General features: G+C 38.3%; 1 protein-coding gene across 4 annotated transcripts; it reads left to right on the top strand.

Moving 5' to 3' along the window:
* The first annotated feature begins 594 nt into the window (after nucleotides 1-594).
* Nucleotides 595-13,949, top strand: UBA3 (ubiquitin like modifier activating enzyme 3). 4 transcript variants are annotated; one of them, XM_032193812.1, is made up of 18 exons: nucleotides 595-679; nucleotides 820-861; nucleotides 3,613-3,733; nucleotides 4,653-4,733; nucleotides 6,693-6,775; nucleotides 7,331-7,411; nucleotides 8,049-8,092; nucleotides 8,380-8,444; nucleotides 9,137-9,292; nucleotides 9,420-9,522; nucleotides 9,859-9,972; nucleotides 10,815-10,868; nucleotides 11,341-11,377; nucleotides 11,458-11,539; nucleotides 12,238-12,338; nucleotides 12,470-12,533; nucleotides 12,635-12,689; nucleotides 13,165-13,949. In XM_032193812.1, the coding sequence occupies exons 1-18, from the start codon at nucleotides 618-620 to the stop codon at nucleotides 13,251-13,253; spliced, it is 1,434 nt and encodes a 477-aa protein (XP_032049703.1). In that variant the 5' UTR covers nucleotides 595-617; the 3' UTR covers nucleotides 13,254-13,949. The 4 variants fall into 4 exon arrangements, with proteins under 4 accessions (XP_032049703.1, XP_032049704.1, XP_032049705.1 ...); XM_032193814.1 differs by having other exon boundaries at nucleotides 633-690; XM_032193813.1 differs by lacking the exon at nucleotides 820-861 and having other exon boundaries at nucleotides 598-679.
* The last annotated feature ends 100 nt before the right edge of the window (nucleotides 13,950-14,049 follow it).

Genomic DNA, 14,049 nt, shown 5'->3' with positions numbered 1-14,049 from the left:
TGCGGCTGTCAGGGCGCTGCCCGCCCCTGCTGTGCGCTGGGTTCTTTGTTTGCGAGATGAAACGCTGTGGTTGTGCCCTGAATCACACACACTGAGGGGTTGCTGGTGGCGGCAGCCGTGGTGATTGCGACTGCACTAATTTGTAGGGAAATGTTTGGTTTTACAGCCTGTAAAAGGACGCTGGGTGTGCTGGGCAGGGAAGTCCTGCTCCAGATGTGAGACCAGCAATGAACCAGGTGTGACCGTAACACCCGAGGTCTGTGACAGCCTCTCCCATCTCCATCTACAGTGTTTGGCTTCTCAGAAATTGGATTTAGGACCCCGAGGTCAGAGCTGCCATCCCTGCGAGCCCCGCTCCATCTCTCCCCATCCACGAACCACGCAGCCATCGCTCATGGTGGCTGCGGGGAGTGGCGATGGCTGACACGGCGCGTGAGGACTGCGGACACAACCAGGCTGCCTCCTGAGGAAGAGGACCAAAAAAAAAAAAATCCTTTAAACCATATCAGCGGGGAGCCGCCTGGCAGGGACACAACTGCGGCGACCTCCCTGTGTGTCCCCCCCACCCTCAGCCCCGCGTCCCGCTGTGGCGGAGCAGCGCCCGTAGAGGCGGCGCCATGGCGGCGGGGCGCGGGGCAGTGTGGGAAGGAGAGGGAAATATGGCGGATGGTGAGGAACCGTAAGTGCCCTGTATGTGCGCGCTCGGCCGCCCCCTTCCCCGCGCCTACCCGGGGACGGGCGGGCCCTGGGGGTCCCCTCTCCCTCCTCCCCGGTGCGTGTAGCGCGATACTGACCCTTCTTTTATTCTCTCTCTTTTAGGGAGAAGAAAAGAAGGAGGCTAGAGGAGCTGCTGGCCGATGGGTTAGTGCGGGGCTGCGGGCGCCCAGCCCGGGGCAGGGACAGGGACAGGGACAGGGACAGGCAGCGCTTGCTGAGGGGCGGCCGGCAGGGGAGGGCGAGGGGAGCTGCAAAGGGGGCTCAGGACAGGCTGTAGGGGCAGGGGAAGGGACAGGGCGCTCGAACGGCGAGGCCTGGGGAGAGGGAAGGTCCCGGGAGGGGACCGAGGGGCTCACCCGCACCGGGGGGCTGGGGGCCCGCAGCTTGGCATGGGGGCAAGCCGGGGGGCTGCGGGGCTTGGGGGCAGGAGCCGGGGAGCTGCGCTGCTGGCCGGGGAGGGCCGCTAGGCTAGGAGCAGCGGGCTGGAGTTTGGCCGCGAGTGAAAAAAATTCAGGCTGTGGACCCCTCCACCCCCCCCCCGCACCCCTGCCTCTGCTTCTTAAAAAGCCTCAAATCCCACGCGTCCTTCTTAACAGCCTCGGGAAGCTGATGTGCAGAAATCTTTAACCTCGTCTGCTATCATCCCATAACCCTTCCCTTCTGTCTCCCCGTGGCCCTCTTCCCACAGGTCGCAGAGCTGACCCCAGTGGTGGCCCCGCAGGCCCTGCATGCGTGTGGTGGTGCCAGGGTCACGGGCAGCCCTGGGCATGTTGGGCTGGGGGGTGCATGCCAAGCCCCCCAAAAAAGCATGGGGTGTGTGAAGGTGGCAGGAAAAAGGCTGGGCCTAAAGCAGCCTAAGGACTGTGCTGCTCTGATACCTTAAGATTTAAAATTATTTAGTGAAATGGATAAGGACTGGGTTAAAATCTAGCAATGCGAATACTTGGTTGTGCAGTAACGACACACAAACAAACCCTTAAAAAAAATCGGTCTCGGAAGTTAAACATAAAATTTCGGGTTGTGTCAGCGATGTTTTTCAGATCTCCACGATGGCCAACCCTGTAAAAAATCAGACCAGGGTATTCACAAAAGTGAAACTCCTTCTGACCGGTATATCACTAGAAAGGAAAATACATGTCTGAACAGAAAAGAAGTACAGCTGCTTAGTGCCTGGTGGGCTGTATAGAATGATTTAAAAAAATCCTTAATGTCACCAAGCATTGTTTCTGGAACAAACCAAAACCAATACAATCCACAGAATGAATTACTATGTTTTGCATTGACACCATATTGTTTGCAGAAGTGATTGTTTAATACATATCCTGAAAGCTGGTGTAAAATAGATGAGTCCAGGATTCAGTGCAGAAGTGGTATGTTTATTCACAGCCTCCTAAAACTATTTTTGATGTAAGTTGTGAAAATTGGAGGAGGTAGAAAGTCAGATGTCAAAAGGTCCTCTATGAAATCACTTTTTTTTTAAAGTGTTAATTCAGTAAGTTAACTTATGTAAAGCCAAAAGTTAAACTAAAATGAATTCAGTCAGCAACCAAAATATAGGCAAATTACGTTGTATTTATTCTTACACTTCAGTGAAGTTTTTCCCTGTTATTGGGACTCTTTTGCAAAATGTAGACCTGCAAGGTAAAGTTGCTACAGACATACTGTTTTGTCCATCTTCTGAATTCTGTGAGGACCAAGGGTTTCACTTTCTAGATGATGTCACTACATTTTCATTGTATTTTGAGATGAGATACAAGGAAGTAATAAATCCTAAACATTACTCTACAACCATTATTGATACAAGCATTCTTCATATTTTTTCATAGCAAATAACGCTTCTTATCAATGATGACATGACCTTTCCTAGTTAAGATTTTCAAAGCTCTTTATAACAAGCATAGTTTTGTATTAACACAGAACATAATCATTCATATTCATGAACGATTCATGAGTGGAGCTTGTGCTTAAAAAAGGGAAGTGTGCCGTGCTACAGAAAGGTTTGTTTAGTGTAGGAGATGATCTTACATTAGAAAATTACTTAAGCGAGCTGATTTTGAACTATTCCAGTAAGTCTTTTTAAAAGTTTAATTTTATAGTTATGTACTATTAAAAGTGACCTGCAAAGGGGAAAAAGGGTAGTGGAGTGTTTCATGTAAAATTCTGTCTCTATAATTAAGAAGAAAATACCTACAAACTTACTTTTTTTCAAGTCTTATTGCCACTATAAACAAGGAGGTGGCTGGAAAATTGGGCTGTTATAAATTCTGTAGTACTAATTGAGGGTGAAGATCATTCAAGATTCATACTCTTTAACATTTGTTTAATTATACTACTATGGAGACTCAGTGGAGACAATGTTGGGCCTTGTTACTGTTACTTACTCAGTGCCTCACAGTTGCAGTAACATACTGATAAATTCACGATTTGTGAACTTTCTTTTATTTTTGAAATTTTTAAAGAATATGAGACTTGACGCTGATGAAAAAACAACACCCTCAAAACCTAAAGGGACAACCTTTTTCGTGTCCTTGTTAACTATGGGGGAAATAAAGGCATGAAGTGTACACCTTTTTTTTTTTTTTTCTCACTTCAGGTCAACTTTTACTAGTAACAGCTAAATTGGGGATTTACTGAAATGCCTGCCTGTTTTTTTTTTTTTTTTTTTTTCTCTACACGTTTATGTTATTGCCTTCTAGTTCCACAAATAAAACCCACTCATGCAAGTGTCCATGCGCATAAATTCCATGCATATATGATGGACATGGATATGCGGATACATTTGCATGAATGGTCAGTATTTTAGGTATTTTTAACGTATACAAAGAAAAAAAGTGCATTTGGAGGTGTGGCTTTTTCTCTACGATTTTGCAGCTGAATTTACTATGTTCTGTGCAGAATGGCTGTTGATGGTGGGTGTGGGGACTCTGGAGACTGGGAAGGTCGCTGGAACCATGTAAAGAAGTTCCTCGAGCGATCTGGACCATTCACACATCCTGATTTCGAGCCAGGCACTCAAGTGAGAAACACTTACTTTAAATAAAAATCTGTAGTTTGTGTTGGCAACTAATGTAAACAGCTTCGTTAATTGACCACCAGCAGTGTATGAATACTAAAATTGCATGAAGACTGTGTATTTGAACAGTAAGATTCTGCAAGAATGTGTCTTATTCTTTTCATAGGCTTTTATTTATAAATTTTACACTGTCAACTACAAGCTTGCTGTCATACATAGAAATACATATAATATATAGCACAACATAAGAGTTACGCTGTCTTGGAGTTCCATGTGAAAAATAACATCATTTGTCTCTGTTTTTAAATAATTAGATGCAGTAAATCATTTATTGTATTTAAAGAAGGAATTAGGCTTAGTATGAATACATGCAGAATTGGGAAAGATAATATTGGGAAAGAGCTTGCAGGTGAATGTAATATTAAAGTAATGTTCCATTAGTTACTAGTTCGAGTTTAGGGTCTAGTAGAACAGCTCACAGAAACCAGTTATCTAGTTAAAACTCTCGATTCTTGGCCACCAATATTTTCTGTCTGTTTAAATTTATTTTTATTATATATAGGAAACCTTTTTGGAGGAAAAACCTTAAATTGAACCTTGTGCTTAAACTGAATAATAATAGTAAAAGTGGACCTTGCTTTTTTATGGCCAAATTAATACAAGGAGAATATGGACATCAACATGGGCTGGCTTTTCTGTAAATTGGGATGTAGGAATCACGTGAACACAACAACTGATTAAAGTCCACTATGTAATTACTCCTGCAAGCACAGAGTGTTTTATTGATCCAAGTTGTTTTATGTGAAGCTTACTAAGCACTGAAAACATTTGATAACGCAGTTGTACTACTTATGAAACAAAGGACAAATCATACTTTTTCCTATTTAGTCTATTAATTTCTTTCATTTTATATTTTCCACAGGCTCTTGAATTTTTGTTAAGCACATGTAAAGTACTAGTTATTGGAGCAGGAGGATTAGGATGCGAACTCCTGAAAAACCTGGTAATTACTCAGTTTTCATCCTTTGTTTATTAAAATCTTTTTACCTTGAGGAAGTTATCCTTCTTTTTTGCTAATATGACATTTTAATTGTATATAACAAAATAGGTATAAAGTACACAACTACAGAGACAAATACTTTGCTAGTGAACTTGAAAGATTGTAATCTAATATAGGCTTTTTTTTTTTTTTTTAGCTATCTAAAAGCTTGTGATGAGGAACAGCATGGTGCTGTTTACGAAGTGTAGGCAAAGGTTCACTTGCAGCCTTAGATTAGGCCTAATTTTGGGAATTTTCCCTCATGAGATCAAGGGAAATTAACTATACTAAGAACAAATCGTACTCTTAAGGATATAAAGAAGTGTTGTTTGGAATACAGTAACTAAAACGTATCTTTTCAGATGCGAGATAATATTTTAAAATGATGTAGTGAGCTAGCAAGAAGTGTAGTATTAGTAGTCAAAGCTGAATATATTTTCAGTTCTCTTTACATGTTTGGATGAATTCAGAGTGAGGTTGGAATTGCTGGAATTATGTTCTTTCAAAGTGAAACTTCTAGAGCCAGTCTTGTTCTGTCTATGGTGACCTTCATGCCGTCGGAACCCATCTGGCGTGCCTGAGTACTGGCTCTCAGGTTTTCCAGTTCCTCAAGATCAATAAGCCTGAGCTTGTCTCCAGAGCTGCATCTCTATTGCTGAATCCAGTCTGTGTAATGAAAGCTTTATTGCATCAGACCAACATGCACTGTCCTGTATGGAAATTATGGAAATTGCTAAGGAGAAATAGAAATATAAGACCAGGGAAAATACACTACAGAGGTACTATAGCTTACTTGGTACAGCATTAGATTATAATGAATTCTCTCACTATGTGCTCTATGAATCAGTTTTCAAGTATTTAAAATGCAGCTACGAGATTGTGTGGTGTCAGACGTTTACCCAATAAATGTATGAGTTTGATTTTCCTATTATTGTGGTTTTTATCCTTAGAAGCTCACTTATCATAATATATCACTGTACCATCCTATTTGAGTTCAGCAGTTTAGACTAATACTGTACCTTTCTGTGCTCCTATTCCATAATAATTTCTGTCCTTATGGATTCCATGGAAAATGTGTGGATTGATATAATAATTTAATATGAAATACAGTTTTTCTTTAATCTATACCAGCACTTTTATGTTAGTACACTTTGCTTCAGAGTTTGTGTACTGGTATTTTACTGTTCTGCAGATTATCTCCAAGCTTGAGGTGGTTGATAAATCAACGGCCTCATCAGGCGTTCCAATCAATTAATGTAGGGGTTTGGGACTTCTAGCACTTGGGAATAATCTTGTTCTGGTTACTGCTCTGTTACTGCTCTGCATAAGCAAGATTTTACTTGAAGAGACTGTGACAACTCCAAGGCAGTTTTCTTTATTTGAAAATTTAGTGCTGGTGAATTTAACTTGTGCTTTGGGCTAGTGTATTGTGTTTATTGGGACATAACAAACTAAATCTCTTGATAACTCATTGAGAGGAAGGATTTGTGGGATTTCATAAATCTGCTGCATGCTCAGTTCCCATCTTTCAAAAAGATTTTAAGTGTATTTCCTCAGATTCTACATTTTTTTTTTCTGATATACACTTTGGATTTACTCCAGTTGTGAGGGAATGTTGCAAATTCCCCTTATAGATGAACCTACCGTTGATGGAAGTATGTTATGATAAGGTAGGGTAAAACAATATTACATTCAGTAGAACATTATCGTTGACTGTTGAAATGTTACTAATTCCACCTGTCTAAATATCAGCATTAGCAACCCAGCATTGTCACAAAGAAAGCCAATACACCTGTCTGCACAAGGAACAAAGAACTGATATGTTTGTTCCTTCAAAGGTTGTCTCTTTGCCATTTGGGATGAATCTTGGAGCACTGTAAGCATTTTGCTTCCTCTTAAGTAAAGTTGACTCTCTTTTCACAGGCACTGTCTGGTTTCAGACAGATCCATGTTATTGACATGGACACTATAGATGTTTCTAATCTTAACCGACAGTTTCTGTTTCGGTAAGTGATTTTTTCATGATTTGACTTCTTGGTTTTGTTTTGTTTTTTAAGTACTTAAACATTATATATAAATATGGTCATTATTTTGTTTGAACAAAAAGTCATTAAAGCTTTCTGAACTTGCACATTGCAATAGTACTTGCAATTAACTAAACATTGTGTGTTTCCTTCTTTTTTTGAGAACTGTGGTGTCGGTTTCATTGTGAAGAAAATTAACATACCTTCCTTACCATTCAGATACAGTTAATGACAAAGGGAGTAAGTGACACGAAAGTATATTGCATGTGGATTGAGATACCGATTTCTCTAGTACCCTTTTTGTCCAAGCAAATTGAAAAACTTTTTTTTTTTTTTTTTTTTCCTGGACTTAGATAACTCTGGGGCTCTCACATCAGATGTTTTACAGGAATGCCTTAATATTCCTGTAAATCCATATCAGTAAATAGTCTTATAGTAATAATTAGTCACTTAATTCGGTATCTGTAAGGCATAGACCCTCAAAAGATTGAATGTTATTAGGGTGGTGCATTTGAAATTACTTCGCTTTTTTTCCAGACCAAAGGATGTTGGGCGACCAAAAGCAGAAGTTGCAGCAGAATTCCTGAACAGTCGCATCCCCAACTGTGCTGTTGTACCGTATCCTTTTATGGTGAAGTAATAGCCTTCAAAAAACCTAGAAAACTCTGTAGGTGGTAAGAGTATCCAAAATATTTTGCTGCAGTCCTCTTTTTCCATACAATAAAGAACACATACATTCTGCTGATGGTTGTGAATTCATAGAGAGGCATTAGCATAGAGAAAATATGCATGAAAAATCAAGCCTAAGTTATAAGAAACTATCTTGTGTTTTTCCACTGAGTCTTTTTATTCAAATTACATATTCTAATTTTCATGGGAATGTTAGAATTACAAGTTTATTCACCAGAGAGTTTTGAGCATGTACTGGTAAGACGTTAATTTATACAGATAGAGCAGCACTGCTGATAGAGAACTCTGAGAGCCTCTGTCCTCTGTGAGAGCCTTTCTATTGCTAAATGGTTTTGTCTGCTGAGCTTTCTCCTGTGTATGACTATGACATTGTGTCCCTTACTTGTTATACGAGTTGCTAGAGCTTGTGGGAAATTTTGAATCTTCCAATCACTTAGTTTTAAAAGAAAGCTTCTTGTGAAATTATTGTGATAAATTATATAATGTTTTGGCTTTAGGTTAGCAAATGGAAGACAGTAAACTCAACTGTATTATATGTATATTCCTTTATTGTGCTTACGTTCAGATATTTTAAAAAGATTCAAGACATGGATGAAAGCTTTTATCGACGTAAGTGGTATTTGGTTGTATTCCAAACAACTGCAGTTATTGCTGCTTGCTGCTTTTCCTGCTAGCTAGATTGCTGATTATTTTAGCCTTCTACAATGTACTAAACATATACTGGTGACAGAGTTAGCAAATAGACAAAACTTAAATGTGTCTGTCTTAGACGTGACCTAGGGCAGATGGTTGAACATATGGTCAGTTCTTCTGGAAAAGTTATGGACAGAATACAGTGGTTATTTTAAGAAGTATGCATTAGTATATTCAAATAACACTTTTTCCCCCCCCTCTAGAATTTCATATTATTGTTTGTGGGCTGGACTCTATAATTGCAAGAAGATGGATAAATGGCATGCTGGTAAAGTATTCAATCTTTTTAAAGCCTGGTTATTGCTTGAGTATATATTACTAAAATTGATCAGCCTTGTGCATTAAAATGAAATAAGGGCTGTTGAAACTCACGGCCTTCTGTACCTATTTCTACTTTATTGTTATTGTGAAAAGGATCGGGTGCATGCTCTCTCATGTGCCTTTTTCTTGAGGAGTGTTAGTCAATGTTTGTGCAGTGCCCTGCAGTGGTAATTTCAAAGTTAGGGTATGTTGCTTGGTGTCCTGTGCAGTCAGTCAGGTTTTGAAAGTCATAAGAATGCAAGTTCCACAGCTTCTCTGGATGCTCTCATTGTGAATGTTTTGTTCCTTAGCTAAGCAGTGCTTGCATTTCTGAAACTTGTAAATGTTGTCTTTTGGAGCCCTGCTGCTACAAAGTAATAGAAGACTGGTGATTGAACTAAGTTCTTTCATCATTGAGAATTTGTTTAAAAAATAATTATGGTTTGCTATATGGAAATAAGAGCATTTATTGTGTGTGTGTGGAGGGGTTGAAGATGGTAGATAGTCTTGTACACTGACTAATAAGCAGTGTTTTATAAGCTGTGGACCCTTAAAATAGCCAGTACTTTAACTATTCAGTTTTATAGTAAACCATTAAGAATAAGATCTTTAGGATTTTTTTTCCAACAGCTTGTAAAAACAAACACTTTTATTTGTTAGATGTCATTTTTACGTTATGAAGATGGGGTACTGGATCCAAGTTCCATCATACCTTTAATAGACGGAGGGACAGAAGGTTTCAAAGGAAATGCTCGTGTGATTATTCCTGGTATGACAGCGTGTGTTGAATGCACACTTGAACTTTATCCACCACAGGTAATTTCCATTGATGTTTCCATTTTGTTTATATTCCTCTTTCTGGTTTGCTTGTTTCTTTTCCCAGCACTATACATAATGTATTCAATCCTTTTTCCCGTCTTTCTCCTTGTCCCCAACCACTCAGGTCAATTTCCCCATGTGTACTATTGCGTCTATGCCCAGACTACCAGAGCATTGTATTGAGTATGTCAGGATATTGCAGTGGCCAAAGGAGCAACCTTTTGGAGGTAATTATTACATTGCATCGGTGCTAAAGTAATATTTATCATTGTAACTAATTTGTTTTGAGCTAGGCGTACACACCTACAATCCAACCTTCTAATCATATGTGACGCATTTGTCCTATTGAAACTGAGCCTCCTCTGAGATGGTGAAAGATACAAAATGTTAGAACTGATAGTTTTAGAAACTATATTTTGATATTTAAAGTTTCCAAGTGTCGGGTTTTAATATTTAAGTGGGGTACTGATTTTTCCACAAATAAAGAGAATGTTTTTAGGCCAAAATAATGCTATATTTCTGAAGAGGTCTTACAACTGTAACTTGTTTGTAAATTACTGTAGAAGGTGTTGCTTTGGATGGAGATGACCCTGAACATATACAGTGGATTTACCAGAAGTCTTTAGAAAGAGCATCACAATTTAATATTAAAGGTGTTACCTACAGACTCACCCAAGGTAAGTGTATGGCATTTTGTTGGGTTTGTGGTGGTTGCAATTAGCCTGGATTGGCATTCTTTGTGTTTATTGTGACTAAGCTGGCAGCTCTGATGGGAAAGAAATAGTTCTCGTTTCCCTTACCGTCTTAAAACAAAAACAAGCAGCATGTTTCCTGTGCCAGCACAAATATTTTATGATGAATCAGATGTTTAGGTATTCATGATGAATCAGAGGAACTTATCTGGGACAAAACTGAACATTCTTTTTGCCATTTTATTTTTAACCTGGAGCAGCTCCATGGTTTGCATTACACTGTGACCACTTCTGCTGTGTCAAAAAGTAGGAACAAAAGAACGTGATTGCCTCTTTTAGCAACAGTTTATGCCAGTTTATGCTGCTTAAAACTGTATCATCTGTTCTTTACTGCTGCGTATGCCTCTGTTCACATGCAAGTGCAGAAGGCTGCTGCTCATGTAATCAGCTTCTTAACTAAATAGAAAAGTGGAGAATCTCATACAGGATCTCCAGAATTTGTAGTAACTTGTATATCTTTGTGGACCTTTAGTACAGAGAATGGATTTGAAATGCTGGGCTCAAACTGCCACACTTCAACCTCAGTGTGCCCTTCTGTCCTAGAAGGGTGAACTGACTCCTTGAGTATCTTTCTCAGATTCCACCTATTGTATTGCAGATACTTTCTCTTGGAGCAGCTTATATTGGTTTATTAAATAGTAGGTTTTTGGCAAAAGTAAGGGTGAACCCCAGTTCCTCTGGGTACCTTCTGTAATTATTCTAGCTAAAAATAATGTTTCATTATGTTTTTTTTGGAAAAGATGAAGATGTATGTTTTGTTTTTACAGGGGTTGTTAAACGAATTATTCCAGCAGTAGCTTCTACAAATGCAGTAATTGCAGGTATGTTGAAGGAAACAGGATATTATTTCTTACTCATTTCAGCTCTGCTTTATTGACTGGATTTTTGTGAGGTATCAATTTGGAATAGAGAATTTGAGGAGGACAATATTAATTTTTAAATGGGTTAAATTTATTCTTACATTTTATTTTATTTTATTTTTTTGCCATGGAGAAACTGCGTGTGACTCTCTGTGAATGTAAAACTCATGTATGATGGGGAACAAGCAAAAGCATATGAGTGTGGGGAAAAAAATAATTGGAAAACACGATATATAAGCTTAACATGGTTTTAGATTAGTGCCAAATCTATGATGAACTACTTCTAGGTACCTTTAGGTGTTTAATTTTTCCTGTTTTTTTTTTTTTTTTTTTTTGGTCACTTTGATATAGTTTTGCGCACTTAATATCTGTGTGTTCTGAGACGGAGTTGGAAAGCAAAGGAATTGTTTTTTGTTCTTTTTTGTCATTACAGCTGTTTGTGCCACCGAAGTTTTTAAAATAGCCACAAGGTACCTTATTTCTTATTAATAATGTGCATGATTTCCAAGATAAGGACATATATTAACACTAAATGTGTTTGCCATTATAGTGCGTACATTCCTCTTAACAATTACTTGGTGTTCAATGATGTGGATGGATTATACACTTACACATTTGAAGCTGAAAGAAAGGTTAGTGTTACTAAAGGCTTACAGGGTTATTTTCTTGATTTTTATTGAAGTTTCTGAAGTTCTAAAAGCAGAAATTACAATGTTACTAGTCTGGTTCTCTTCCAGAGTATTACTTTTAGCACATAGGATGTTTTTTTTTTTTTTTTTTAGAACTTATGTAGTTTTGGGGTGGTGGTTTGTCCACGTAGAGTAGGACAGCAGGACTGTTTAATTCTAGATCAACAGATGTGTTGTTTGACATCCTGACAATGAAATGTTTTTTTCTACAAATCAGTTTAGCAAAAACTATTGCATAGTATGCATAGTGGCATATTTAATTTTTGCCCATTTAGCCCAAAATTCTTAGTATTTGGAAAAGTAGCTTCTGATACAGGCACATTTTTCAGACAGCTACTTCTGTGGTGCGTGCTGGTGCAACCCTGGGTTCCGAACGGTTATGCTACCTGTGGAGGAAAACAGTAGTTTGACTTACTTGAAAGTGAATCGTGACGATTTCAACACAGTTAACACAGTTAACAGTAAACACAGTTAACAATACAATACAGTAAATACAATAAGTAACAATACAATACAGTAAACACAGTTAACAGTGTAAAACAAAATCTTAATAATACTTGGAAGCAAATCTTCTCAAAAAAAAAGGTTATGACGATTGTTTTGAAAGATATAACCTGGTCTCCTGTGATGCTTTGTTGTAGGAGAACTGTCCGGCCTGCAGCCAACTTCCCCAAAACATTGAGATTTCTCCATCAGCGAAATTACAGGAGATCTTGGATTACTTGACAAATAATGCTTCATTGTAAGTGTGCAACTATTCTGACTTATTTGATAATTTTAGGTAGTTTATAGTTTCAAAGATATATTTTCTACTTGTGTTTTTATCTAATTGTCTTTTTTTTTTTTTTTTTTTTAACTGTTTTATATATATAGGCAAATGAAATCTCCTGCAATCACAGCAACCATGTATGGGGGGAATAAAACACTTTATTTACAGGTAATCTGAACGTGTTTAATTTTGCTTAATAATCTTATTTTGTTTAAATTTACTTGTCAGAGTTTAAAAGGGAATGTTTTGGCTTTATTTTGTTGTTGCAGACGGTAGCTTCAATTGAAGAACGAACAAGGCCAAATCTTTCCAAAACACTAAAAGGTAACGTGCAGTTTTCACATGGAGATTGCACATACTCTTCTAAATAGAAAGATGGTCATTCAGTGTCACCCCTCTGTATGTATGGCACGTGTAGCTTTGTTTTGCACTATACAGTGGAATGTGCTTCATTACCCTTTTCACATGCAGTATGCCTTTCTTGGGTTGTTCTGGAATGAATTTTCAAATTGCTTAAATGTGAAGTGTGAAAAGTTGTCATCTGGTGAAGAAAAACTTGGTAACAAAACAAGCCGATAATTTAGGTAGATTAAAGGTACTTCAATAGTGGTTTATATAATTCTATAATTCTTGGGGCAGTCTGTTAGTTTCTCAGCTGAGTTAGATGACCGTTAGTTTAGCTAGTGAGCTATTTGCAGCTTTATTTCATCATATTTATAGTTTGCGTAAATGGCATTCATAACTTTTTTTTTCTAAACATGTGGATTTGCTGGATGTAAACTTTTCTTTCTTCTTTCAGAATTGGGGCTTGTGGATGGCCAGGAACTTGCAGTTGCTGATGTGACTACACCACAGACTATGTTGTTCAAACTCCACTTTATCACTTAATTTACCAATAAGTAAAATGCTTATACAGCAAGAAAAATCTGTACCCACTTTGTAAAACAAACGTACTCTGTGGATGTTAAATTAACCGGAAATGTTCAAGTTAGTACTAGCATCGTTGAAGGTTAGGTAATGCAAATGAATCACCGTATTTTGGAATTGTATGTAGAAGCCAATATTTGGTGGATTATATTGTACAAATGCGTACTGGTGTACAGAACACTGATGTATAGGAATACCCTTTTTTCAGTTTTTGTTGTCAAAATGTTAATAATACTATCAGACACATGGGAATTTTAGGGTGGCCAAAAGTCTTGTCTTTTTAAGTTTGAATGTGTATGCGTATACATACATGCAATGAGACCTTCTGAAAGGAACCACAGCAATATGGATTTAAATCATAGCACTCCTGTATGCTTGCCGAGTCACCTTAAAAGTAAGAAAGAGCAATAGATTAACATGGGCAGTTTCCTCTTAATTGATATTGATCTGATCAATTGTATGTAAGTTATTAAGTATGGAAGAGCTCACTTTGTTTGCAAGGAAACTCAGAAGGATGAAACGAACAACTGTACAGGAAAATAGCGATATGTGCATTTGCGGTCACAAAACAGCTGCTGCATACAGTGTTGCAGACTTATGTTCAAGTATCATTGGTGCTGTTAAGGTATTTATTAATAAAATAATAATAAAAAAAGACTCCTTAGTTTGTGGTTTATCAGTGGGCATTGTAGAGTGGTTGTAGGCTTTGCTGAATAACCTCCTGCATCACGTGGCTGCTTTAGTCAGATCTATGAGG

The sequence above is a fragment of the Aythya fuligula genome, chromosome 10 (assembly GCF_009819795.1).
Source record: "Aythya fuligula isolate bAytFul2 chromosome 10, bAytFul2.pri, whole genome shotgun sequence".
NCBI lineage: Eukaryota > Metazoa > Chordata > Aves > Anseriformes > Anatidae > Aythya > Aythya fuligula.
This window is presented reverse-complemented; position numbering and strand designations above follow the sequence as displayed.